A 25,924-nucleotide genomic window follows, 5' to 3' on the forward strand; every position below is an offset into this window, starting at 1 on the left:
CCTGGAGATGTCCCACCGATGCCGAGCAGATCCTGGGGATGCCCTGGGGATGCTCCAGGGGTCCCGGGGACGCCCGGAGAGGAAGAGGAGCCGTGGCCGGAGCCGGTGCGGCCCAAAGGAGGACACGGAGAGGGGCAGCAACGGGTTGGGGGCAGGATCACGGCTGGTGACAGCTGGGGAGGGACAGCTGGGCCACCGGGCACAGCGGCCACGATGCGGGTGGCACCGGGGGGACCCGGCGGGGGCGGCCACCAGCCCCGGGGCCACTGGGGACGGCGAGGAAGGAAAGGAAAGTGAAAGTCCGCGGCGGCCGCTCCGGCCTGGCTGTTGCCATGGCGACCCCAACAAAGCTCCCGCTCCCTCTTTTTTGGGCTCCGTCGCGCGGGTCCCCGGCCCCTTTGTGATCTGTGTCCCTGCCCAGGCTGGGCACTGCGCCTTCCGCCCCGGGAGTGGCTTTGGGCACCTCGGGGGTGGCCACAGCCCCCCACGGGGGGACGTGGAGGTGGCTCGGTCCCCCCGAACACGTCCCTGCTGCGGCCTCTTCTCACGGGTCAGGGGGGAGACGCGGGGCTGGCGGCTTTGGGGACACTCGGGGCTGCCCGTGCAAGGGGTGGCACTGGGACAAGCTGTCCCCCCAACTGGGGAGGGGGCTCAGAGGGGCAGGGGGGAGCTGCCCCCTGTCCTGCCCCGTCCTCTCGGTGCCTTGGTTTCTCCAGCTGGGCATGGGAATGTTTCACTGAGCCCCTTTAGGGTCTGGGGTCTGTGGGCGCTGCCCTTTCACCCTATTTCCTGTTACATCCTCGGGGTGAGGATGGGAAATAATCCCAGATCACTGCTCTGCTCCTTCCCGCAGGATGGGCTCAGGGAGGGGGGACGCTGTGGTGGGCTGGGAGTGGGGTGTGGGTGCTCAAACCCCTCCAGAAGCCCCAGACCAGTGCATGGGATGGGCAAACCCCAAATCCTGGCTGCTCCATCTCTTCTCTCCCCGGTGAAGACAACGCTTGGAGGAAAAAAAAAAAAAAGAAATTCCCAGGGAAGAAAATCGCGATGTGGGGGAGGAAAGAGCCCGGAGTCAATGGGAACTTTCCCGGTCGGTGAAACATAAACAGCCCGTCCATGTTGACACAACATTTTAAAGGTTTCAAGGCAGGAAAAAAAAAAGGCTCCTTGTCAACACTGGGCTGCCCAAGCCACCCCCTCTCCCTCTCCAGCTGGGCTCCCGTGGAAGTGTTTTTATTCCCTCGGGAAGGTGGGTGATGGAATTCCCGAGAGCTGCTGGAGGGATGAGGATGTGGAGCGCTGGATTTGGGGCACGGGGGAGATCCTGAGTGGCCCCCAAAGGGCAGGAAAATCCTGTGGGTCCACCTGAGCTCCCGGTTTTCCATCACAAAGCGTGAGTGGGAACGGTGTCCGTGTGTCCATCTGTCCAGCTGCGGGGGCTGCCCATTGTCCCCCTTGCTCCGTGCCAGCCTTGCCATGGGACACAAAAGGGGGTGCAAAGGATGTGGGTGCAAAGAAAAAAGGGTTCAGCAGCGCCTAATCCTTGAGCGGTTTAACATTTATAAAGCGATTCCGTGGGTTTCCCTAAAATTGTGATGGTGATTTAATGATGGAACACATCCAACCCCTTCTGGGAGTCCCAACAGGCAGAGGCTGCACCTGGAGGAGCCTGGAGATGTTTTTGGGGTGTGTGTGTGGGGGGGGGGTGGGGTTGTAATCAGCAAAGTCCTTTGAAAATCCCAAACCTGAGAGTTTGGGAGCTCCCAGAGGCTCCAGGGGAGGTGCTGGTGCAGGTGAGCTCAGACAGCCCCACCTTCGAGGTGCTTGTAGGGCCGAGGGATGATTGATTTGGGGCATCAGGAAGTTTCCATGCTGGCCACAAGCCAAGCTGGCAACCTCTGGAGTGGGAAGAATTCCCGAAGTGCGGCCACAATGGGACCGTTCCACTCGGGCTGCGATTCACAATGGGGCCGCTCCAGCCGGGCTGGGATCCAGGGAAAGGCTGTGCCAGGGCTTAGGGGAGGATGGATCCCCCTTTGTTCCCCACCTGGCCTGCCCAGGTGAGGTTTCCGGTTGTTTCCACCTTTGCCCTCCCAGGTATGACCAGGGAGGGTCGCACGGCCCCATCCGAGGGCTCTTCGCTCGAGGTTCCTCGGGAATTTCTGGGATGGTGGAGCAGGGAAAGGGGAGGTGGGGGATGAGCCAGCACGGTGAAGGAGCAAAACTTGGGGTGTGGGAAGTTGGAAGCCGGATTTTGGGGTCTGTCACCGGCGTGTTGTGATTTAGGGACCCTCCCCGGTAATGCGGGCTGGGCTGTCCCCAATCCAGGCGCGGCTCCAGCCCCCAGCTGGGGGCGAGGAGGGTCCGGGGTGCGGGGGGTGATCTCAGGGGGTCTCACAAGACCCCTCCGAGTCGCGCCTCAGCCTTTGGGGGGTCTCGGCCTCTCTGCGGAGATCCAGGGCAGAGCGTGGGAGCCGCCGGCGCTGTCACACGTGGGTCGCCCGCGGGCCAGGGGGTCTCGAGGGGAGGGGACGGGGCACAGGGGCCGCCCCGGAGCCGGTCGCTGGCTGGCTGGACCGGTGTCCCTCCTCCTCCTCCTTCTCCTCCTCCCTCCTCCCCTCCTCCTCCTTCTCCTCCTCCTCCTCCTCGCTCCCTCTCTCCGCCCGGCGCCGGGGCAGCTCCCACCGGAGGCGCTGGGGACATGGAGCGGACCTGAGGCGGGCGCGGCGGCGGCGGCAGAGCCCGCACCGGCACCGGCGGCGGCACCGGCAGCACCGGCAGCACCGGCGGCGGCGGGACCGGGGCTCAGCGCAGCAGCGCAGCGGAGCCGTGAGTGCGGCCGGGGGGCGGCCGGGGGGCACCGACACAGCCCCGGGGTGCCGAGCACCCTGCGGGGTCGGAGAACATCCTCCGGGCCTGGCGAGCATCCTCGGGGCTCGGGGAACATCCTCGGGGGTCGCGGTCCCCGAGCCCGGCTGGGGGGACGGCCCGGGAGAAGCCCCCAAAGCCCCTTGGCTTGGACAGAAGGGAAAAGGGGCGCAGGGTCCGGCCCCGCTCAGCCCCGGCGCCGCCGCAAAGTTCGGGGCTGCAAACTCCGCTCCGAGCCCCCCCCCGCAGCCGCAGGGAGCCCGGCAGGAGAGGGGTTAATCCCGCCACCCCCATCCCACCGGCAGCCGCGGCTCCAGGGGGGGGGACCCGTCCCCCTGTCCCGGGCACGGATCGCGGTCCCCACTGCGTGATTTGGGGACGGCGACAGCGGGGACAGGCGGGCAGCCCCCCCGGCGCGGTTTGGGGGTGTCCCCGCGGTGTGCAGGGACAGACGGACGCGCTGTGCTGGCACGGACAGGGCCGCGTGTGTCCTCAGGAGGGGGGGACATGGCTGCGCGGTGCTCGGGGCGGGTCGGGGTCCCTCTTGTCGCCACCTCCCGTCCCTTCCTCCATCCCGCATCCCCGTCCCGCATCCCCGTCCCGCATCCCCGTCCCTCGTCCCCGCCGCCCCACGGGACACGCGAGGCTTTGGTGCATCCCACCCGCCCTTCCCCCGTCTCGGCAGGGGACAGGCGACACCTGGCCTGGGCACAGGATTGCTCCGGCCACCCCTGCAGGGCCGGGAAAGCTCGGCCGGTGCCGCACGAGGGTGGTTGAGAGGCAGGAACGCAGCGACGCTGTCGCGATAGCGCACGACAGGAGAGGGGGGTCTGGGAGCGGGGACAGCGCTGGACTCCGTCGCTTTGCTGGGGCAAACCTCGTCACCGCCACCGCGACATCCCCGGAGCCTCCGGGCCGCGGCTGCGACTCGCCCGGGGTGGGCTGGGGGTCTCGGGGGAGACCCCACAGCAGAACACCCCCCTCCTCACCCCCCCCGGAATCAGGGATTGTCCAGCCGGGGCTGCGGGTGCAGATTTGGAGGAATTTTGGGTTTTTTTTTTTCACTCCTCGAGAGCTGGAAAACCTCAGCTCGGCGAGTTAAACCCGGCAAAGTTTAGCGGCGAAGAGAAGCGCAGGAGCTGCGTGGTCCTAAAGGAGACGTTTGAACGCGAAAACCGCAAATAAACAGAAATCTCTGCTGCTTTCCACCTCTGATTAATGATTTCCAGGGGCTGGGTGCCAGGGAGGAATGATGCTGCCCAGGAAAAATCGCAGTCTGAGCTTCGGTTACATCTCGGGGAGCACCTTGGGCTCGGAAAACACTTGACTCCCGCAGCAAAGCGGGAGTGATGGATTTTAGGAGTGAAAAAAGGACCATTAGCTCGGTTAATGTGATTTTCCCCGTAGCACAGAGCCGATAATGTCCCTCCCTCCTTCCCTCCGCTATTGAGCCGATAACTCCTGTTTGTAATTCCTGCAATTTCCTTTCAGTTCAATTTAATTTGGTGCAGGATCCATTCCGGTGACACTGATACAGTATTTTTTTTCCCCTCTCTTTACTCTCTTTTTTCTCTCTCTTTTCTGTATTTTTTCTTTCTCTTTTCTCCCCCTTTTCCCCCCTCTTTCCCCCCTCTGTTTCTTCCTCTTTCCCCCCTTCTTTTTTCTTTTTTCCCTCTTTTTTCTCTCTTTTTTCTCTCTTTTTTCTCTCTTTTTTCTCTCTTTTCTCTCTCTTTTTTCTCTCCTTTCTTTTCTCTCTCTCTTTTCTCTCTTTTTTTATCTTTTCTCTTTTTTCCCCCTCTTTCCCCCCCTCTTTTTCCCCGTTTCACCCTCTTTCCCCCTTCTTTTTTCTCTCTTTTCTCTCTCTCTTTTCTCTTTTTTTTTCCTCTTTTCTCTTTTCCCCCCTCTTTTCCCCCTCTTTCCCCCCTCTTTTTCCTCTCTTTCCCCCTCTTTTTTCCCTCTTTTTCCCCTCTTTTCCCCCTCTTTTTCCTCTCTTTTCCCCTCTTTCTCCCCTCTCTTTTCCCCCTCTTTTTCCCCTCTTTTCCCCCTCTTTTTCCCTTCTTTCTCCCCTCTCCTTTCCCCTCTTTTTCCCCCCTTTTTTTTTTTCTCTTTTCTTTTTCAAACCCGCCGATTTTCGGAGGCTTTCATGCTGTTAAAAAATAGCAGCCATCCTTTGACAGCCACGAGCAGCCTCGGGACCCTTTTCCCCATTTCATTTCACCAACATCTCCCTCCTCTCTGATTTCTGTCCCACCCACGACACCAGAGCCGCCACCTCTCCCTTCCCAGCAGAGGAAAGGGAGCAGAAATCCCAATTTTTTGGGTTAAAAAATCCCCTTTTTCCCTCTCTCTTGGAGAAGCTGTTGCTTTTTTTTTACTTCCACCAAATCAAGGCACCCAAACCCCACCTCCCTCCTCCCCTCCCCAAAATCCTTCAGGCAGCGAAGTTTATCCCAGGGTGTGAGATGTCCCGAGGGGGAATATCTGGACTTTTTGTCTCCCTGCCGGAATGTCCATTATTCCAGAGGGGATCTGTGCCCTGGAATCCTGGGATGGGGGGAGATGGAGCAGCTCGTAAAGTTTTATGTGCTGGAGGGGCTTGGGTTTCATTTATGGGCTGTGGAGGAAGGGTTTGTGACCCTGGGAAGGGGGAAAGGCAAAGCCGCTCTTCCAGTGGGATTATTTTTAATTTTGGGGTTTTCTGGTGTCCCAGGAAAGGGGGGAAGGTAAAGCCGCTCTTCCAGTGGGATTATTTTTAATTTTGGGGTTTTCTGGCATCCCTGGGAAGGGGGAAAGGCAAAGCTGCTCTTCCAGTGGGATTATTTCTAATTTTGGGGTTTTCTGGGGTGCCTGGGAAGGGGGAAATGTAGAGCTGCTATTCCAGTGGGATTATTTTTATTTTTGGGGCTCGCTGGGGTCCCCTGTGCTCAGCTGGGACCAGGACTCGAGCAGCCGTGGGGTGAAGGTGGCTCTGGGGTGGCACAGGGGTGGTTTGAACTCACCCGGGTGAGGTTTTGGGGGTTCAAGCCCCCCCAAAAAAGAGGTGAGGAGTCCACCCCTGCTGCTGCCGGGGTCAGCTGGGGTGGTGTCCGGAGCAGAGCGTCCCCGGGAGGATGTGGGGTGGGAGAGTGAATCCCTGTGAGATGCAGGCAGACGGAATCTTTGGGGTACAGGTGATGGGAATCCCTGGGATGCAGGTGGAGGGAATCCCTGGGGTACAGGTGATGGGAATCTTTGGGGTACAGGTGATGGGAATCCCTGGGATGCAGGTGATGGGAATCCCTGGGATGCAGGTGATGGGATTCTCTGGGATGCAGGTGATGGGAATCCCTGGGATAGAGGTGATGGGAATCCTTGGGATGAAGGTGATGGGAATCCCTGGGATGCAGGTGGAGGGAATCTCTGGGATAGAGGTGATGGGATTCTCTGGGACGCAGGTGGAGGGAATCTCTGGGATAGAGGTGATGGGATTCTCTGGGACGCAGGTGGAGGGAATCCCTGGGATGCAGGTGGGCTGTGTGGAGGGAATCTCTGGGATGTGCTCTGCTCCGGAAGCCGCTGCTGTCCCAGCGCCCCGTGTGCTCAGCTCCGGGATCCCAACTCATGACCACCAAACCCAAACAAACTTCCAGGGACGTTGGGGTGGCCACGGCTGCTGGTGTCACTTTTGGGGGTCCCTCAGAGCTGATCCCGTGGCTTTGGGGGTCAGGGACACCATCACCCCACAACCCGTGGCCTCTTTGGGTGCCCAGCTTTGTCCGGAGCCTCGTTCTGCTCGCTCCAGCTTTATCCCACTGCAAACATTCCCGGCTGCTCCGTGCCAGCCGGGCTTTGTGCCTGCACGTGGAATTGCAGAAATCCCCCCAAAAAAACCCCCTTTGCTCACCCAGGGAGCACCTTTAACACCCACCGGGGCCACGCTGGCAGTGCCACTCCTGCTTTCCCACCCCGCAACGTCCCGGCGGTGCCGGGGAAACACGGGCTGCTCGTTTTCCTTAAAAATCACATTTTTTAGAGCAAAATAATCCCCTCCCGGGCAGGGCAGTCGCTACCTCGAGCCCGCGGTGCCGTGGAGGAGCCGGCTGCCCTCTTTTGTTCTCTGCTCCGCCGAGGGAGCATCGCTGCGGGCCGAGGGCCAGGGGTGAGGAATTCCCACTGCACAGAATCCCGCGGTTGTTAAGGCTGGAAAAGACCTTTGGGATCCGGGGCCAGCACCCCGTTTTCCTTGGGAAAAGAGTGGGGGCTCCGAGCTGCTGCTTTTGGGGAGGCTGAGAGCGGCTGTGGGGCTGTGGCAGTGGGGCTGGTGGGGGAGAGAGACTTGGGGGGGTTTGGGGGGGCTGGGGGGATCAGGACTGATGGAGGGAGGAGTTTGGGGGGCTGAGGAGGAGGTGGGGGGGCTCAGGGCTGGTGGGGCAGGTGGGCTTGGGGTCGATGGGGGAGCTGGGGGTTCAGGGCTGAGGGTGAAGGAGCAGAGGGGGCTCAGAGCTGATGGAGGCAGGAGTTTGGGGGGCTCAGGAGGAGCTGAGGGGGCTCAGGGCTGAGGCTGGAGGAGTCGGGGAGCTCGGGGCTGATGGAGGAGCTGGGCTGGGGCTGATGAAGGAGCTGTGGGGCTCAGGAGGAGCTGGGGGGGCTCAGGAGGAGCTGAGGAGATCCAGGCTGAGGCCGGAGGAGCTGTGGGGGGCTCAGGAGGAGCTGTGGGGGGCTCAGGAGGAGCTGAGGAGATCCAGGCTGAGGATGAATGAGCTGGGGGGGCTCAGGAGAAGCTGGGGGGGCTCAGGAGGAGCTGGAGGGGGCTTGGGAGGAGCTGGGGGGGCTCAGGAGGAGCTGGAGGGGGCTCGGGAGGAGCTGGGGGGGCTCAGGAGGAGCTGAGCAGATCCAGGCTGAGGCCGGAGGAGCTGTGGGGGCTCAGGAGAAGCTGGGGGGGCTCAGGAGAAGCTGGGGGGGCTCAGGGCTGATGGAGGAGTTTGGGGGGCTCAGGAGGAGCTGTGGGGGGCTCAGGAGGAGCTGAGCAGATCCAGGCTGAGGCCGGAGGAGCTGTGGGGGGCTCAGGAGGAGCTGAGCAGATCCAGGCTGAGGCCGGAGGAGCTGTGGGGGGCTCAGGAGGAGCTGTGGGGGGCTCAGGAGGAGCTGGGGGGGCTCAGGAGGAGCTGAGCAGATCCAGGCTGAGGCCGGAGGAGCCGGAGGGCTCGGGGCTGGCGGAGCAGCCGCGCTCTGCAGGAGGCAGAGCCCGGAACGCCGAGCAGTCCCGGGGCCGGGTGTTCCCGTGGCTGGGGGTCCCCTGCAGCATCGTGGCCACCCCCGACCAGCCAGGGCCGGGCTCTCCTGGGCTCTGCCGCTTTATTTTCCGCAGGATTTTATGGCGGTTTGGGTTTCGTCGCTCCGCGGGGAGGGAGCTCGGGGCCGCTGCGAAGTTTTGAGCGATGCATCACCAGATTCCCACCCCGCTTTAACCCAGTCGGGAACACGCAGAAGGGAAATAAATTAGCGCAGCTCCTGACAGTTCTGCTGGAAGAGATCTCCGTGCTTTTACCCCATCCTGTGCCTGTCGGGGAGGCACTCCAGGGGTGGAATCCGGCCCGGCCATGCCCTGGGGGAGCCGCTGGGTGCTGCCCGTGCCCGGCTGGGCAGCGCGGGGGTTGCTGCAGCGCGGGGAGTTATGGAGAGGCAGAATTTCAAATATTTCAGACCCATCTCTCCTGGTTTGGAGAAGGAACAGGAGCTTCCCCTCTGTGCAATCCTCACGGGAGGAGCTTTTCCCTTTAAAAATGATGGATTTGAGCTAAAAGCAGCAGCAGAAATGTTTGGGGTGAAGTCCGCAGGGCCCACGGGCAGCAACTTCTGGAAAATTTTTGGCCTCTTGGAAGCTCTCCCACCCTCACTCCCTCCTTCCACCTGTCCAGCCCCACATGGCTGGAGCTGGAGCTGTTCCAACCCCCAAAAAGGTCTCTGCCACCTTGTCCCGTTTGCCCCCAAACACCCCTTGCACCCCAAATGTCTCCATGACTGCTTTTAGCTCAAACCCATCACTTTTAAAAGGGAAAACAACCCGCTTTTTAAAGGGAAAAGCTGCTCCCGTGAGGATTGCACCGGGGGGCAGCTCCTGTCCCTTCACCTAAAGAACCCAAATCGAGAGATCTGCGTCTGAAATGTTTGAAATTCTGCCTTGAAATCCTGAAATTAATGCTCCGGTACCAGCCAGCACTTGGAATCGCAGAAATCCCCAAAAAAACCCCGCTCAGGGCATGTGATGGTTACAAAAGATGCAAGCGGGAGGTGGCCGCAGCCTCCTGCCACCTTTTCCCTGTCCCTTATCAGAAAGGGACAAGATAAGAAGCCACCCGAGGACCCCCCGGGGGGACCCAGGCAAAATCTGTTCTTGTTATTGTAATGCAGCTCGTGGCTGCTCATTGTTGGGTGGGAAGAGGAGAGGATATAAATTAAATATAGCCAGGGGAGCTGAAAAGCAGCGTTTGATCGGCTCTGCTGTGGGAAACGGGGTTGGCAGGAGCTGGGGAGGAGAAGTCGGAAGGGAGAAATTCAGAGTTTGGAAGGGAGGAATTCACAGTTTAGAAGGGAGAAATTCGGAGTACGGAAGGGAGAAATTCAGAGTATGGAAGGGAGAAATTCGGAGTATGGAAGGGAGAAATTCAGAGTTTAGAAGGGAGGAATTCACAGTTTGGAAGGGAGAAATTCGGAGTTTAGAAGGGAGAAATTTGGAGTATGGAAGGGAGAAACTCACAGTTTGGAAGGGAGAAATCCACATTTTGGAGGGGAGAAATTTGGAGTATGGAAGGGAGAAATCTGGAGTACGGAAGGTAGAAATTCGCAGTTTGGAAAGGAGAAATTCGGAGTTTAGAAGGGAGAAATTCAGAATCTGGAAGGGAGAAATTCAGGGTGACATTGCTGCCGTCCCAACCCTACCCCCCAAAACCTGAAAGCTTTCAGGGGTTGTGCATCCCTGGGCTCTGCTCTGGTCCCTAGAGAGCCCCCGCTGCCGCCCACCCCTGCCACCCCTCCAGGGCGCTTTGTCCCCACCGTGTCCCTGCGGGGTGCAGGGAGGGGATGCCCAGGGTGGGCTCAGCTCTGCGGAGAGGCTGGAACGCGTCACCCGCCGTGTCCCCGCCGTGGGGACCGGGAAGCGTCCGCAGCAGCATTTGGGGACCCCACAGGGACCCAGAGGGGCCGTGGGAGCCCCAGCCTGGGCAGGACGGTCACTGTCCCCTCCAAGAGCCCCGCGGGGTCACCTGCTGGGAGGGAGCTGGCGCGGGGAGGCTTTGGAATGGCAGAGCCAGGGAATGGCAGAGCCCGAGCGGGGCGTTGGGGAATGCCAGAGCCCGGCCTTATCTTTTGTCTGGAACAATGGAGGGCTCGGCCCTATTGTTCTCCTCTCACGCCCAGCGGAAAGCGGGGTCCCCTGGGGCACGGGCTGGCTCAGGAGCGTGCCTGGATCCATGGGCAGGGACCCCTCGTGGGTGCTGCTGCAGCGAGTTCCCCGCAGGGAGCCCTTTCCCCGCTGGTTTTCCCGGTGGATTTTAGGAGCGGGGAAGGTCCCCTGCAGGGCCCGGCTGCAGGCAGGGCAGGGCAGAGCAGAATTTGTCGTTCTTAGAGGCTCTTTGAGGGATTTGGGTTCCCAGGTCTGTGGCTGCGTCCTTCCTGCTGCGTCTCCTCCGGTCTGCGGGTCCATCCTGGGAACTGGGCTGGGGAAAACGCGTTTTGCACGCGGGATTTGTGTGTTCCCCCCCCAAAAAAGAGCTGGTTCTGGAGGCTGGGCAAAGCCAGCACAGCCCAGGGAACAGGTACAGGAGCCCAGGACTCCTCAGGCTGCAAGCAGAGCCCCAAAATCCACCCCCTAAATCCTTTGGTTTGCCCAGAGGGGACGAGCAGCACATCCCAGTTTCTTGGGACCCGGCTGGGTTGGGCACGTGGAGGCCGGAGCTGCCAATTCCCACTGCTCAGGGACTCCAGGGGAAATCGGGATAGAGCAGGGGGGTGGCCCAGGTGCCACCAGGCACAACGAGCCCCTCGTGTGCTGCAGGAGCCCCAACTGGACGCTCTGGAGGGGTTGGACACCGTGTCCTAAAAGGGGAGGGACGACGGCTTCTGGTCTGTGCTGGCTTTTGTTGTGCAGCGAAAACCACCCCAAAAACCTTGTTCCCAAATCCCTCTGCTCCCTCAGAGGTCAGGAAGCTATTTGGGAGCTGAATTTCCTGGGTTTTAATTCCTCCAAATCCAGCAGGGAGAGGAAGGGTGAGGCCCAAACCCATCCCCATGGGATGGGGGTGATTTGGAGGTCGCTGCTCCCGGATCCCTTTGGATCCCGCAGCGGGATGGGAGGGGGGGTGTCCCACACCCCGTAACCCAGGGGTGTCTCCCTGAGCTGAAAATAGTGGCCAAAAAATGATACAAGAGGGCCAAAAATGGCTCCCAGGCCCTTGTGCAGTTTCTGATCCACGTGAGGCCTGCGGAAGCGCCGCCACCGCCGGATGCTCCGCGTCAGCCGCAGTGGGGGATGAGCTCAGGAACCGAAATTCACACCCTAAACCCAGGCAAACATCACCAAAACAGAACCAAACATCACCAAAACAACCATGGTTGAGGGGCCAAAAATGTTTTTCTCAGGGGGTTTCATCCATCCCTGATTCCCGTGAGCCGGAGCCCAACAGGAACGGAGTCAGGGCTGCTTTTGGTGAGGGATTTTGGGGCAGGAGAGGGTTTTGGGGCAGGAGATGATTTTGGGGCAGGTGAGGAGCAGCCAGTGGCACCCTCAGGCTGCCTCTTCCCTCAGAGTGAGGTTGGTGATGGCCCTGATGGCTCCTGGGGCAGCTCCCAGAACACCAGGAAGAAAATTCCATTGCTGGAATGCGCAGCGACCCCAACATCTGGAGCTCGGCGTGCCCTGAATTTGGGCAAATTTGGGAAGTTTCTCCACGTCCCTCCATGGGACATTTTGGAGGTGAGGACCCGTTTGTTGCAGCTCAGGGCACCGAGCGCAGGGACCCCAAAGGTTTCCGGGGTGCTACTGGCTGCGGTTGTAGGGCGGAAATGCGGCCCCATAAGAATTCGGGGTGCGATTCGGGGCTTGGGTGCTGCGGGTGAGCAGCCCCAGGGCTGGCTCCGAGCACCCTTGGGTGCTCCTGGGTGTGCCCAGCAATCCCGGGAAACACGAGGTGGGGTTGCTGCCTGCAAATGGGAAAACTTGGAAAAGCGAGGGAATTAGGGGAAGGTGGAAAATGCCATAAAAACCCAAGGATGGGGGGTTTCTGGACGTGGGTGATGCCGTGGGATGAAACCCCCGAAGCCTGGAAAAAGAAGGAATTAGTGGGAGGTGTAAAATTCCATGGAAAACTCAAAGATGGGCGGTTATTGGCTGGGATGGAGACCTCCAAGACCTGGGGAAAAAAAGGAGTTAGTGGAAGGTTTAAAATCCCATTAAAGCTCAAGGATGGGGGGTTATGGATATGGGTTTTGACATGGGATGGACACCCCAAACTCCTGGAAAAAGTTCTTGGAAGGTGTAAAATTCTATGAAAGATCAAGGATGGGGGTTATGGACTGGGATGGACCCGAAATAGCACCAGGTTCTTCACATCCCCAGCGCCACCCATGGATTTCCCATGGAAAAAAGGGTTTGGGAAGTTCTTCCCTCCCTCTGGGAGATGTGGGGCAGGGGGGTGAGCCCCTCTTTTGGGTTTTTTTTCCCAATGGCACCAGAAAAAAGCTTGGATGTCTTGGCCCTCCATCCCTCGGGCGATAGAAAAGTCTTGTTTAATGTTGTTGGTTTAAAGTCTGGCTTAAAGTCTGGTTTAAAGTCTTGTTTACACTCAGCCTCAGCTCAGCCACCCCCCACCCGCCCAGCCCCGGCTGTGCCTGGAAACTCTGAGTGACAGAAATGACACAAAACCCCAGATCGGCCACCCCGATAAACCCCGAGGGCGCCTTGGGGCGAGGGCAGGGCAGCAGCTCCAGGGCTCGCTGTGCCAGGCTCGCTGTGCCAGGCTCGCTGTGCCAGGCTCCGGGTGAGTTGTCCCCATCCTCCTCCTGGATTTTTCTTGATTTCTCTGGGTTTCGTCACTTTTGAAATTGAATTCCCCTCATCGCTGCCTTGGGGCGGGTTGGGGAGCGAGGTGCTGGCCCGGAGGGGATTTGGGAGCCGCTCCAGGGATTTCTGCTGGGTCCCAAGGAGCTGGAGCTCCCATCAGCCCTCTATGGGTTATGGGGTTGATTTAACCCCGCTGGGTTTTGGGATAAAGGCTCAGCACGTGGGGAGGTTTCTGCATCCGAAATGTCTTTGAAAGTTTATTTCTGGTGAGGCAAAAAAGGCTAAAATGGGTAAATCCCCATTTTTCAGAGCGCTGGGCTTCCCTCTATTAAAGAGGGAATATTTTGGAGTTTTCTTGGGTTTTAATGCAGGGGAGGTGGGAAGGGGTGAGGAAAAGGGGGAAAAAGAAAAGGGTTTTGTGAGGAAAAGGGAGAAAAGGAAAAGGGTTTTGCTGGAGGTTTAGACCTGGGATTTTCTGGGGAAGGGGATTTTCTGGGAAGGGGAATTTGTGCTTTCCCACTTCTCCCCACCATCCCTGCCCCTGGCTTCCCTCTCCTGAGCATCCCCTTTTCCTAAACATCCTATCAGCCCCATAAAATTCCCTGGACATAGACCCGGAGGTGCTTCAAGGAGCCTTTTCCTTACGGATTTATCCCTTGGAGTGCAAGAACCAGCTCAGACCATCCCGGGGGGTCTGGAGGCCAGGAAATGGGAATGACCAGTGCTGGTCCCGTGGCTTGTCCTGGGATTGTTCCCATGCCTGGGATGGGGGGGGGGGGGGGGGAACTTTGCAGGGTTGGAAATAATTCCAGCGCCGCGGAGTTTCCTCCACTTCCCTGATGAGATCATTCCCCGGCTCATAAATCCCATGGCCAGGAAGTTCCACCTGAGGTTCAGGCGGATTTTTTTCCGCCCTCCTCCCTCCCTCCCGTGTTTCAAACCCTCCCTACGGCAGAAGGAAAAATGTGTTTGGGTCGTGGCTGTGAAAAGGGTGGCCCTGGGCCAGGGGACGCCCAGGGAAGGATCCGGCTGCTTCCAGGGATTTGGGTTTATTTGGGTAATTACGGACCTCCCGGCTGGGTTTTGTCACACAGGCTCGAGGGAGGCAGAATCCCTGGATTTGGGGTTGGGAAGGGAAATCTTGGCTGGTTTTAGGGCAGGGAGAGGTCAAGGGATCCTCAAGGATGAATCCCCTTGGAATACCGGGAAAGCAGAGGAAACAGGAAGCTGGAAATTCTCCATCCGAAGGGACACTGGGATGTGTCCCAGAGCTCTGGGATGAATCCAATGGATCCCTGGGAATGCGTGGGGCATGAATCCAACTGATCCCCGTGCCCACAGGGAACATGTGGGGCTGGTTCATCCTTATCAGGCTTTGTTGGGAGGCTTTGTTTTCCCATTCCCGCCCACCTGGAGCATCCCACCGGGATCCTGCCGGTGCCTCTGGACACAGGGAGGTCAAGGGGGTGAGTTGGATTTGGCCAGGAGAGAGGGATAATCCCGTGGGAAACGCAGGAGCGGAGCCACTGAGGGCAGAGATGGATCTGCTGTAGTTTAGTCCTCGTCCCATTTCCTGGGATTTATAGGGGATGGAAAACATCCCTGATGGAGAACATGGAGCATCCCATGAAGCCTCCCAGATCCTCCTCTTCCCCTTGGCCCAACCTGGGAATTCCTCTTCTCCTCCCTGCCTTGCGTTTGAGCGAGTTTAGGGATGAATCCTTGTTATTCTCCCTCTCTCCTCAAGTTTTGGAGAGTGGGATTGATTGGATTCACCCCCAAAACTCTGCTGGAATTCTTCAGGGAGAGACACATCTCATTAATAATCCTGGATACGGCCTGGAGGCCTCTGGAAGAGTTAGGCTGGGTTTTTTGGGATAGAACCGGTAAAAACGGGTGTCATTTCGTCAGGATTCAATCCTCCATGGGCGCTGTGGAGAGCTGGATTGCTCCTTTCCATCTTCAAAGATGGAAAATCGATATTTTCCCCCCCAAAAAAAACCCATAACGTGGCAGTGCTGAGACAATTCCCGGGGTGTGGAGGGGACATCCCCCCCATGGGGACACCAGGATGGGGGTCCCACACCCCTGGAGAGGGGACCTGCTGGAAGTGGGGGTGGCACAAACAGAGGGGTGACCCCGGCTCCTTCCTGTGCCGGCCGTTCCCGGGAGTTTCCGTGATGCCGGTGCTGTCACCGGAGCGTCGCCGCTGTGCCCTGACCCCATGGGGACATTTCCGGATGTTTCCGGAGGCCGTTTGGCCTTCGGGGAAGGAGAAGTGGCCTGCAGGGAACTGAGGGTGGATGGAGGATGGACAAAGGCCCGGCTGGTTTGGGTGGGCAGCGGGAAATGCCAGTTCCTGCTCACCCCAAAGGTCTTGGCAGGATGGAAAGGGGCATTTGGGATCTGCGGGGTCTCTTTGGGATGCTGATTTTCCATTGGGCATTTGGGATCTGCAGGGTCTCTTTGGGATGCTGATTTTCCATTGGGCATTTGGGATCTGCGGGGTCTCTTTGGGATGCTGATTTTCCATTGGGCATTTGGGATCTGCGGGGTCTCTTTGGGATGCTGATTTTCCATTGGGCATTTGGGATCTGCGGGGTCTCTTTGGGATGCTGATTTTCCATTGGGTACTGCTGGGAAGGACGCTCCAGGCAATTCCCATCCTGTCCCCTCCTGCTCCCGCTGCCCCTTGGAGCATCCCCCTCCCCAAATCCTCCGTGCCCACCACAGATCTCCCATCTCAGCGCGGATTTTGCAGCTTTTCCGGCGCCCCGAGCTCTCCGGGCAGGGGAGCTTTGGGTTTTTCCGCTGTCGAGCGCAGGTGAGGTGTCGAGAACGCGGGGGCGGCCGAGGATCGGGCAGAGCCCGAATTTGGAGCGTTTCCGCTGCCGCTTTGTGGGGCAGCGGGGTGGGCACAGAGCCCCAGAGGGGACACGTGCTGCGAGCGCTGACACGCGGAGCTGTGGCTCTGACGTGGCAGCGGTGCCATTTCTGGGGCTGAAAACGCTCATCCCCTTGCTTTTTGGGGTTAAAAGAGAGAAGTTTTCCCAACCAGACAAACCCTGAGGTCTTGCATTTCCTCATCCATGCGTTTTCCCGCTCCCATGGATGGACGGCACATCCCACCTCCCCCCACGGCCACCTGCCATTCCCAGGGAATGACCCCTCATCCCGGGATGCTCCGGATCCCCAGGGAAGGGACGGCAGCCCCATGAACTTCCCCCAACCAGGGACATCGGCCACCCCTGGCCATCCCTGCCCTGGCACGGCGGAGCAACCATCCATTCTTTTCTCTTGGAAGACACCCGGGGCGGAAACGCTTGGAAGCGGCCCCGAAAGGACATTCCAAGTCTGGCAGGAAAGTGGCCCCACTCCTCTGGCAGGAGATGGGCTATTGTCTGTCCCGGTGGCCGGCCGGGATTCCTCAGGTTCTGCCTGGAAGAGGAAAATGTCCGTGTGTGTCTATTTTTTCCTCTGCCCTCTCCCGGGGGTGTTGGGGCCGCTGCTCGTGCCGGCGGTGGGGCCGTCGTTGCTCCTCTGGTGTTTCCTCCGTGGATTTTTCCCTGATTTCCCCGGTTTCCTGGGCTGTGGTGGCGGGATGAGGCCGTGGGGGTTTTGGGATGATTGGGCAGCTCCTGAAGGGAAGAGCCATGGATGGAGAGATTTGGGAGGGAGGAGAGCAAAGCTCCCAAGAGCTGGGACAACCTGATGGGCAGGACAGGGGAGGGTCATCCCAAAAATCTGGGCAGCCCAGCTTGCCCAGCAGCTGACCAAATGTCCCTTTGCTGTCCCTGGGGTGGGATTGTCCCCAAATCGAGGGGCAGGATCAGCCCTGGGGCAGGAGTGATGTGACACAAGGTGAGGGATCTCAGCACCTCCTGGATCCCCAGGCTCCTGTTCTGTTGGGATCTCATCTCTTGGATCCTCAAGCTCCTGCAGCACCGGGATCCTGGCATTTCTTGGATCCCCAAATTCCTGCTGTGCCAGGATCTTGGCATCTCTTGGATCCCCAAGCTCCTGCAGTTCTGGAATCTCATTGCCTCTGGGATTCCCAAACTCCTGTAGTGCCAGGAGCTTTGTGTCTCTCGGATCCCGAATTCCTGAAGGGCTGGGATCTCAACATCTCTCGGATCCCAAGCTCCTGCAGTGCTGGGATTTTGGCATCTCTCGGATCCCAAGTTGCTGCAGTGCCGGGATTTTGACATCTCTCGGATCCCAAGTTGCTGCAGTGCCGGGATTTTGACATCTCTCGGATCCCAAGCTCCTGCAGTGCCAGGATTTTGGCATCTCTCAGATCCCCAAACCGGTGCCGGGCAGGGTGGGGGTTTTCTGGCACCTCATCCCCCTTTCCAGGTCCCTGGAGCTGTTCTGCTCCGCACAACCAGGGCCGATAGGATCAGGCCTGGCTGGCGGGCAGGAAGGGTGGCACGGCCACGGGGAGAATTGCAGGACGTGCTGTTCGTGGGTACGAACCAGGAAAAAATTCTGCCGCCATCCCGAAAATCTTGGAATTGCTGGGCTGGGACTGGGAGGCAAGGTGAAATATGGGAATTTCAGGGCTTTGCTGCTTGTGGGATGAGCCCCCGAAACATTGCGAGGGGAGGGAGCATCCCATGAGGATTCGGGATCTGTTTCCATCCTCTGGGCTGGCACTTCGCACCCCAACCCCATTCCCTCCCTTCCTCCCCACCCCCGGTTAAATGGGGAACATTAAAGGCCAAGAAGATCCCTTTCGGTGCCGGTGCCAGAGCGATTGTTCCATGCCCATTGTGTGCCCCAGGCAGCCCCGGAGCCCACACCTGAGACCCGCCTGGAACGGGATAACAGCGCGTTTTCCCCTTTTTTCCCTTTTTTCTTCCTGTTTGCTCGGCAGAGCGGATAATAAACCCTCAATGAGGTCTCGTTCAAACGCGGCCCTATTACAGCGCCGGGCCCGTTCAAAGCGGGAGCTTCCAGCGGCACCGGGAGGTGAAGCTCGATGGGAACGGGACCCGCGGGAGGGGCGCGATGGGGTTTTGTGCCCGTCTCAAACCAAAGGCATCGCTCGGTGCTGCTGTTGTTGCCTTGGGCAGCACCCCCAACCTACCAACCCTGGGATTTTTGCCTGGATTAACACAAAAAAGCTGAGAAAAAGGAGTTTCACCCACACCTGAGGGGCTGAGGTGGCGAAGCGCTGCCGTGCTGCGCGTTCCTGCCTCAGTTTCCCCACCTGTAGCACATCCCTGTGAGGCCAATCCTTGCTGGAGCTTCCAAGCATGTCCGTTCCTTCCCGGCGATGGATTTTGGGGGCCGGGTGGCCCCGGCCAAGGTGAGCCGGGGCAGGAAGGGGCGCCGCAGGATGCGGCAGCCCCCGGGCGATGCGGGGCCGGGAGGAAACCCGGCGGGTTTGTTCGGCGGAGGGCGAGGGAACCGAGATTAAAAAAAGCCCCGCTAAGATCAGAAAGGCTGGCGAGCACAGTGCCCTATTGTGGAGCTGTCACACTTCCCTTTACTTTATTGCTTTTGTCCAACACCCCATTGTTCCACTTCCTTTTGTCCCCTATTCACAGCCCTGGCTTTTCATTACCCAGCCGGCCTTGTTGTTTTCATTTCTTTTGTTTGAAGTTCCTGAGAGGAAGGTTTTATTTTCAGCCGTTTGATTAATTCGCAGCTTGAGCCGGGCTTTGTTTGTTATGTAATTGCTGCCCCCCGAGCCGGGCGGCCCAGCTCAGCCCTCCCCAGCCCGCTTTGCACCCCCAAACTGGGTTTAGGGGCTCCTGATTGGGGTCTGGGAGGTGAGAGCGTGCTGGGTTTGGGGTGGCATCCCCCAGGCAGGTGCTGTCCCCATTCCAGGGCAGTCCCACAACCCAGATCCCAATTCCTGGCGGCGTCCGGGGTAAATCCCTTCCCTAACAGCCTCCTTTTGCCATTATTCCCACCCGAAAGGCGAGGACGATGCTTGTTCCCATTCTTGCAGTGTGCTGTGAGGGCTGGTGGCCCCAACAAGGCAAATCTCCATGGGCACGGCCCCGTGGGCACCGCCGATCCTGGCGCTCGCTCTTGGATACGGCACCGCCCGCCCTGGCATTGGGAGCCAGGAATGGGACAATTTTCTGGGGAGAGACCCCATGGAATGGAATCCCCTTGGAGTGTTACAGCCCGTCCCCTATAAAACTCATCGTCATTTCTGCGGTGCCCATCCAGCAGCGCCGGGAGAGGGATTGGCACCCGCAGAGGTTTTGGTGGCATCAGGGAGAGCCATTCCCGGTGCCAGCGCCTTGTCCTGGTGGGGGCCTGGCCGGTGCCGTGCCAGGGACTCCCAGAGGAGCAGTTCTGGTGCCATCCCAGCCCAGTGCTGTGCCAGGGACTCCCAGAGGAGCCGTTCTGGTGCCATCCCAGCCCAGTGCCATGCCAGGGATTCCCAGAGGAGCCGTTCTGGTGGCCGGTCCCAGTCCCAGGTCCCTCCCACGCCAGGGACTCCCAGAGGAGCCGTTCTGGTGCCGTCCCAGCTGCTGTTGGGCAGAACCAGGATTTCCACTTCCCGTTGGAGCGGGAATCCTGCTGCTGCTCCGATGGCTTTCTAAGCACAGCTCCTGGAGTGCTGAGGGGGCACCGGGGACCCCTGGGGTGCTGGCACAGGTCCCTGTCCCCCAGCTGTCACCACGAGCCTGAGCTTGGCTGGACACAGTCCCTCAATCCCAGTCTCTGGGCTGCCTTTAGGAATTCATTCCCCCATCCCAAGGTGTGAAGCGTTGGTTTCCCTGAGCACTGAGCCCCAAAAACCTGGAAAACCGGGAACCAGAGCTCAGCTTTGCCCATGGCAAAACACACGGGTGCTGTCCTTGCACTGAGGGGCACCCAAGGATGGAGCCAGGCTGGGAGAGGAGCGCCCATGCCCGGGGGTGCCCTGTGGCCGTGGTGACCTCCCCACTGTCCGCAGGATGTCCATGAGGAGCCCCGTGTCGCCGCCCCTGGAGCTGGATGGAGCGGGCACCATGGTGAACTGCGCCGTCAAGACGGAGGAGAAGAAGGAGGGCGGCCCCGAGACCCCCCCAGGGGTTGCCCCCAGCGCCGAGCCCCGGCCCCACGACCCCCCGGGGCCACCGCCCAGGGATGGCACCGACCCCCAGGCCCTGCCACAGGTGGGTGTGACCAACGTGGCCCCATCCCTGCTCCAGACCCTCCCATCCTGTGGAACAGAGTGTGGCTGCTCCCCCGGGTGGTTTGTCCTCATGCCAAGGATTTAAAATGGAAATCTGAGGCTCTCACGAGTTTTTCTGGCTGCCCTTGGGTCATCCCTGGGGTTTGAGGGTGTCACCTTTGGCGTGGAACTCCCCACCGGCCCCCTCCAGGTGTTCCTCATCCCTTCAGCCTCTGTTTTCCATTGTCCTTGGGGTTTTCCCTCTCCCTGACCTCTCCCTGCTCTGGGCAAAGGAGCTCGGAGGAGCCGGGCAGGTTGGATAAATGGGAGAAAATTCCAGCCTTTCCAGCACGAAGAGCAGCGACGCTCTCTAGATGGGCTTCAGGGAATGCACCTGGCAGAGCGTGCTCCGGCTCCCAGCATCCCACCAGCTCGGGATCTCCCATCCTGGGGGTGTCCCTGGCGGTGGCAGCAGTGCCCAGTGACATTCCATGTCCCACAGGAATCCTGCTCTCCCACTGGGGACGTTGCCGAGCCCCGGCGCTCCGCCTTGGAGCCGGCCAGCAGCGGCCAGGAGAAGCTGGACTTCAACAGGAACTTGAAGGAAGGTGGGAAATATTCCCAAGGGGCCTTTTGGGATCCCTTCAGGCCCCTCAGGATTTTCCCAGATTTGTGGGATGGGCTGAGCAGTGGTGCAGAGCTCTGGGATGAGCTCACCTGGTTGTCCTCTCCTCCCTGGCCTCCAGTGATGCCGACCATCGAGAAGCTGCTGTCCAGTGACTGGAAGGAGCGGCTGCTGGGCCGGAACACGGCTGAATCCAAGGAAGTGAAAGGTGGGATCCACCTCCAGCAACCTCCCTCCTGCATCCCAGCTGGAAACGCGGCGTTTCCCACCAAAGCAGGGGGGAGATGGTCGTGTTTCATAGGGATTTGTTCCTTTTTAAATTGATTTCTTCGGGCTGAGCATCTCTGGTGCCTCTGACTGCACAGAGGGAGGTTCAGCATGTGGAGATCTTTCCATCCTCCCAAATCGGACATTCCCTGGTCACCCAGACGTGGCACCGGTGGCTGTTGGACTTCTCTGCTTCACATTTTCCATGCCCACCCCAAAGATTTCCCATCTCCCTCCCCAAAGGGAATGGGAATTGCCCTCCTTAAATAAAACCACCTCCATCCCGCATCGTGCTGCTGACCCTCTCCTCCTCCTCCTCCTCCTCCTCCTCCTCCCTGACGCTCATGCAGGCGGCTTTTTTACCCCCAGGGACCCAGGAGAGCCTGGCAGAGAAGGAGCTGCAGCTGCTGGTGATGATCAACCAGCTGTCCACGCTGCGGGACCAGCTCCTGACGGCGCACTCGGAGCAGAAGAACATGGCCACGATGCTCTTCGAGAAGCAGCAGCAGCAGATGGAGCTGGCACGGCAGCAGCAGGAGCAGGTGGGGACCCCCCATCCCTCCAGGGATCCCTTTGGGGTCGCAGGAGCAGGTGGGGACCCCCCATCCCTCCAGGGATCCCTTTGGGGTCGCAGGAGCAGGTGGGGATCCCCCATCCCTCCAGGGATCCCTTTGGGGTCGCAGGAGCAGGTGGGGACCCCCCATCCCTCCAGGGATCCCTTTGGGGTCACAGGAGCAGGTGGGGATCCCCCATCCCTCCAGGGATCCCTTTGGGGTCACAGGAGCAGGACAGGTGTCCCTTGGGGGTGTCAGGGAGGTGGCTTTGGGGTGCTGTTTTCCCATCCCAAAACCTCCCTGCCTCACTCCCTTGGAGCTGGGAGGGCCAAGGGTGGAAGGAGATGGGGGTTGAGCTCCTTAAGATGAACAAACCGCCCCAGCTCCTCCCTGATCCCTGAACACCAATATTTCCTCTCCCAAGGGCAGGGGTGACACCGCTGTGACACCCCAGGGTGGGGGTGACAGGTCCCTGCCAGCCCTTGTGTCCCTCGAGGTGGCTCAGGGGCAGCTCATTCCCTCCTCCTGCCCTTCCCACCGCCCTGGGGACCCTCTGCAGACCCTTTTTTGTGGTTCTGGGTGGGTTCTGCCAGGCTGGAGGCCAGCCCAGCGCTGTCCTTGATGTCACCAACCCCGTCCCCTCCCCAGATCGCCAAGCAGCAGCAGCAGCTCATCCAGCAGCAGCACAAGATCAACCTCCTGCAGCAGCAGATCCAGGTAAAGGCGGGGGACACCTCCCCTGTCCCCTTCCCCGTGTCCCCCTCCCTGTGCTGGGTGACTGCAGCCTCCCCACGTCCTGCTGTCCCCTCCCGTGGGTGACAGCGTTGATCCCGTGTCTCTCTGCCCTGTCCCTGTCCCCTCCAGCAGGTCAACATGCCCTACGTGATGATCCCCGCCTTCACCCCCAGCCACCAGCCCCTCCCGGTCACCCCCGAGTCCCAGCTGGCGCTGCCCATCCAGCCCATCCCCTGCAAACCAGGTCAGTTGGGTCCCCCTGGGGCTGTGCCAGCCCTGCAGGGTGGCCTTGTCCCCCAGCCGTGTCCCTGCTGGCCCCCAACCGCTGTCCCTCTGCTCCCGCAGTGGATTACCCGGTGCAGCTCCTGCACAGCCCCCCTCCTGCCACGCTGAAGAGACCCGCGGGCCCGGGCCACCTCCAGATGCAGGTACAGCCCCAAAAACCCCGTCAAGCCCTGCTACAGCCCCTCAAAAATCCCTCCATGCCCCGGCCTGGGGGGTTTGGGGACAGCTGTTCACCCCCTTGCCATCCCTCCTCCTCCTTCTCCTCCTCCTCCTCAGGAGACCTCGCAGCCACTGAACCTGACGGCCAAACCCAAAGGTTCCGAGCTCCCCAGTGCCTCCAGTTCGCCCAGTTTGAAGATGAGCAGCTGCCCGTCCCTCACGCCGAGCCATGGGGCCACCAGGGAGCTGCAGACCAGCCCGTCCAACCTCCCTCTGGGTGGGTTCCCAAGTGCCCTTTGGATTTTTTGGGACAAGTGACATCCCTGCTCCTCCTGGGGGTGACCTGGGTGGGCAATCCCAGGCCGTGCCACCCCTCGGGGTGCAGCTGTGACGCTCAGGGCAGGCTGGGTGCTGCAGGGGGTCGGCAGGGTGGCTGCTGGCACTGATGGGTGCCCGTATCCTGCCAGGATTCCTGGGAGAGGGCGATGCCATCACCAAAGCCATCCACGACGCGCGGCAGCTGCTGCACGGCCACAGCGCGGCCATGGAGGGGCCACTGGGCAGCCCCTACCGCAAGGTGAGGGCCACTCTGGGTGGTCAGCGTCCCCTCTGCCACCCCAGTGTCACCAGCCACAGCTGTGCCCTGCCTGGGGGGGCCGGCTCCTGACCCCGCTGTCCCGCAGGAGCACGTCGGGATCGACTCCTCCCCGGTGAAGGAGAGGATGGAGGAGACCCCGGGCCACCGGCTGGACGAGGCTCTGCTGACCTGCGAGATGGACGGTGAGCACGGCCGGGAGCATCGTGCTGACCCCAGGTTTGGTCCGTCCTCCCTCTCCTGCCCTCATCCTGGGTGTCCCTCGCAGGCTCCCGGCACTTCCCGGAGTCCAGGAACAACAACCACATCAAGCGACCCATGAACGCCTTCATGGTGTGGGCCAAGGACGAGCGGAGGAAGATCCTGCAGGCATTCCCAGACATGCACAACTCCAGCATCAGCAAGATCCTGGGTGAGATCCCGGGGCAGGACCCCCTGGAGGGGTGGGAACAAAATCCTGAGGCAGGATCCCTCTGCATCCCCATGGAGGGATCTCCCTGAGCTGGGGAAAGTCAGGGAACCTGAGGGGATAAATCCTGGGAAGAGCCTGGGGTAGGTCAGGGAACCTGAGGGGATAAATCCTGGGAAGAGCCTGGGGAATGTCAGGGAACCTGAGGGGATAAATCCTGGGAAGAGCCTGAGAAAGGTCAGGGAACCTGAGGGGATGAATCCTGGGAAGAGCCTGGGGAGGGTCAGGGAATGAGAGGATGAATCCCTGGAGGTGCCCAGGGAAAGTCAGGGAAGCTGTTCCCGATATTCTGGGAGAGCTGGCTGTGGCACGGGGCTCCCACCAGCACAGCTGCAAATCCAGGTGCTGTTCATTAATTACCAGCATTCATTCTCTAATGAACCACCAGCACCAAATTAACCTTGCTCCGGGTTCATCCCAGCCGCGATTTCCTTGCTCAGGCAGGGTGTGAGGACGCTCTGCTCCTTCCCCACGCAGGATCCCGCTGGAAATCCATGTCCAACCAGGAGAAGCAGCCGTACTACGAGGAGCAGGCGCGTCTGAGCCGGCAGCACCTGGAGAAGTACCCGGATTACAAATACAAGCCCCGGCCCAAGCGCACGTGCATCGTGGAGGGCAAGCGGCTGCGCGTGGGCGAGTACAAGGCGCTGATGAGGAACCGGCGCCAGGACGCCAGGCAGGGATATGTGATAGGGTAACTTGATAAGGGAGAGCTCTGACCCCCGTCCAGGGGGCTCTGAGGGGTGGCACTGGGGTGGGGCTCAGCTGGTGACGTTGGGTGGGGGCTCAGCTGGTGGCCATGAGGTTTGTGCTCACCAGTGGGGTGGGTCCTGACTTGGGGTTCACGTTGATCTTCATGGGGTGGGTGGCATCTGGTGCCCGTGGGTTTGGTGTCCACCTGGCACTCATGGGGTGGGTCCTCACCTGATGCCCATGGGGATGGTGCTTACCCGGCGCCTATGGGGTTTGCGCCAACCTGATGTTTATGGGGTGGTGCTCACCCGGTAGACAAGGGGTTGGTGCCCATCTGGTGCCCACGGGGTTGGTGCTCACCTGTCACCAGTGCTCTTACAGGGTTGGTGGCCACCTAGCACCCATGGGGTGGATGTTCACCTGATGTCAATGGGGCAGGTTCTCACCTGATGCCCACGGGGTTCAGGCTCACCCGGCCCCTATGGGGTGGGTGACCACCATGGAATGTCTCCCCTGGGTGGCCGAGGGAAGCACCATGACCCCTCGCTGCCCCTCTCAGTGCCCACACCCCCGTGTCCCACAGGCCGCAGGGCAGCCAGGTGCCCCCCAGCTCCTCGGACGTGCTGTACCCGCGGCCGGTGGGCGTCCAGCTGCCCCCGCCCCTCCTGGAGCATTACCTGCCCCGCAGCGTGGACCCCACCATGCCCGTCATCGTCAACACCCGCAGCCTCAAGGACGGCGACGCTGGCGACGATGGGCACTCGGTGGCCGAGGGGGACATGTACCGCTACAGCGAGGACGAGGACTCGGAGGGCGAGGACAAGAGCGACGGCGAGCTGGTGGTGCTGACGGACTGAGGGGGGACAGAGGGACAGTGGAGGGGGTGGCAGGGCTGGCTGCCACCACCAGGAGGGCACGGCGTGTCCTGGTGGGATGGGACTCGGCCACAGGAGAGCTGCCCACCTGCAGAGGGGTCCCACAAGGGTGGGTACCTGGAATTTTGGTTGGTGAGGACTGGCTCGGTCTTGCTCTGGTGGCACATGGAGCTGAGGCCACCGAGCCTGGAGATTTGGTGACACGGCTGCTGCGCTGTCACCCCTGAGGGGACCTGAAGGTCTTGGGGTGCAGAACCTCTGGAGCATCTCCCAGCCCTGCAGCACCTGCGGGTCCCAGAGAGTCTCACCTGCTGTGCTGCTGGGCACGGACTGGGGACACGGGGTGGGGACACGGGGTGGGGACACGGGGTGGGGACACGCTCGTCCCTCCTTTATCCTGGTGTGACCTCCCCGCCGCGCTTCCCGCTCGCTCTTTGGAGCCTGCCAGCGAATTCCCACAGAGCCAATTTTAGCTCCAGCCTGGTCCCAGCTCCGGCCAAGGGCTCCTCGGGGCCCTTTGTGCTCCCGACAGCTCTGGCCCACTTTGGAAATAAAGCGGGGGTTGTTCCCGGCCTGCCAGCCCCCGCTGGGGGTGGGGGGGAAGGTGCCCGGCTGTCCCTGGGCACCTGTCCCTGAGCTT

The 25,924-nt window shown here is 60.4% G+C and overlaps 1 protein-coding gene across 1 annotated transcript; it reads left to right on the forward strand.

Annotated features, from left to right (window-relative positions):
• The first annotated feature begins 2,821 nt into the window (after positions 1-2,821).
• SOX13 (SRY-box transcription factor 13) lies at positions 2,822-25,356 on the forward strand. Its single transcript, XM_068995766.1, has 14 exons — positions 2,822-2,829; positions 19,827-20,028; positions 20,530-20,635; positions 20,774-20,860; positions 21,289-21,461; positions 22,122-22,190; positions 22,338-22,452; positions 22,554-22,636; positions 22,770-22,929; positions 23,120-23,229; positions 23,336-23,432; positions 23,516-23,659; positions 24,194-24,410; positions 24,993-25,356. The coding sequence occupies exons 2-14, from the start codon at positions 19,828-19,830 to the stop codon at positions 25,264-25,266; spliced, it is 1,836 nt and encodes a 611-aa protein (XP_068851867.1). The 5' UTR covers positions 2,822-2,829; position 19,827; the 3' UTR covers positions 25,267-25,356.
• Positions 25,357-25,924: the final 568 nt, after the last annotated feature.

Source organism: Aphelocoma coerulescens, chromosome 26 (assembly GCF_041296385.1).
Source record: "Aphelocoma coerulescens isolate FSJ_1873_10779 chromosome 26, UR_Acoe_1.0, whole genome shotgun sequence".
In the NCBI taxonomy this organism is placed as follows: Eukaryota; Metazoa; Chordata; class Aves; order Passeriformes; family Corvidae; genus Aphelocoma; species Aphelocoma coerulescens.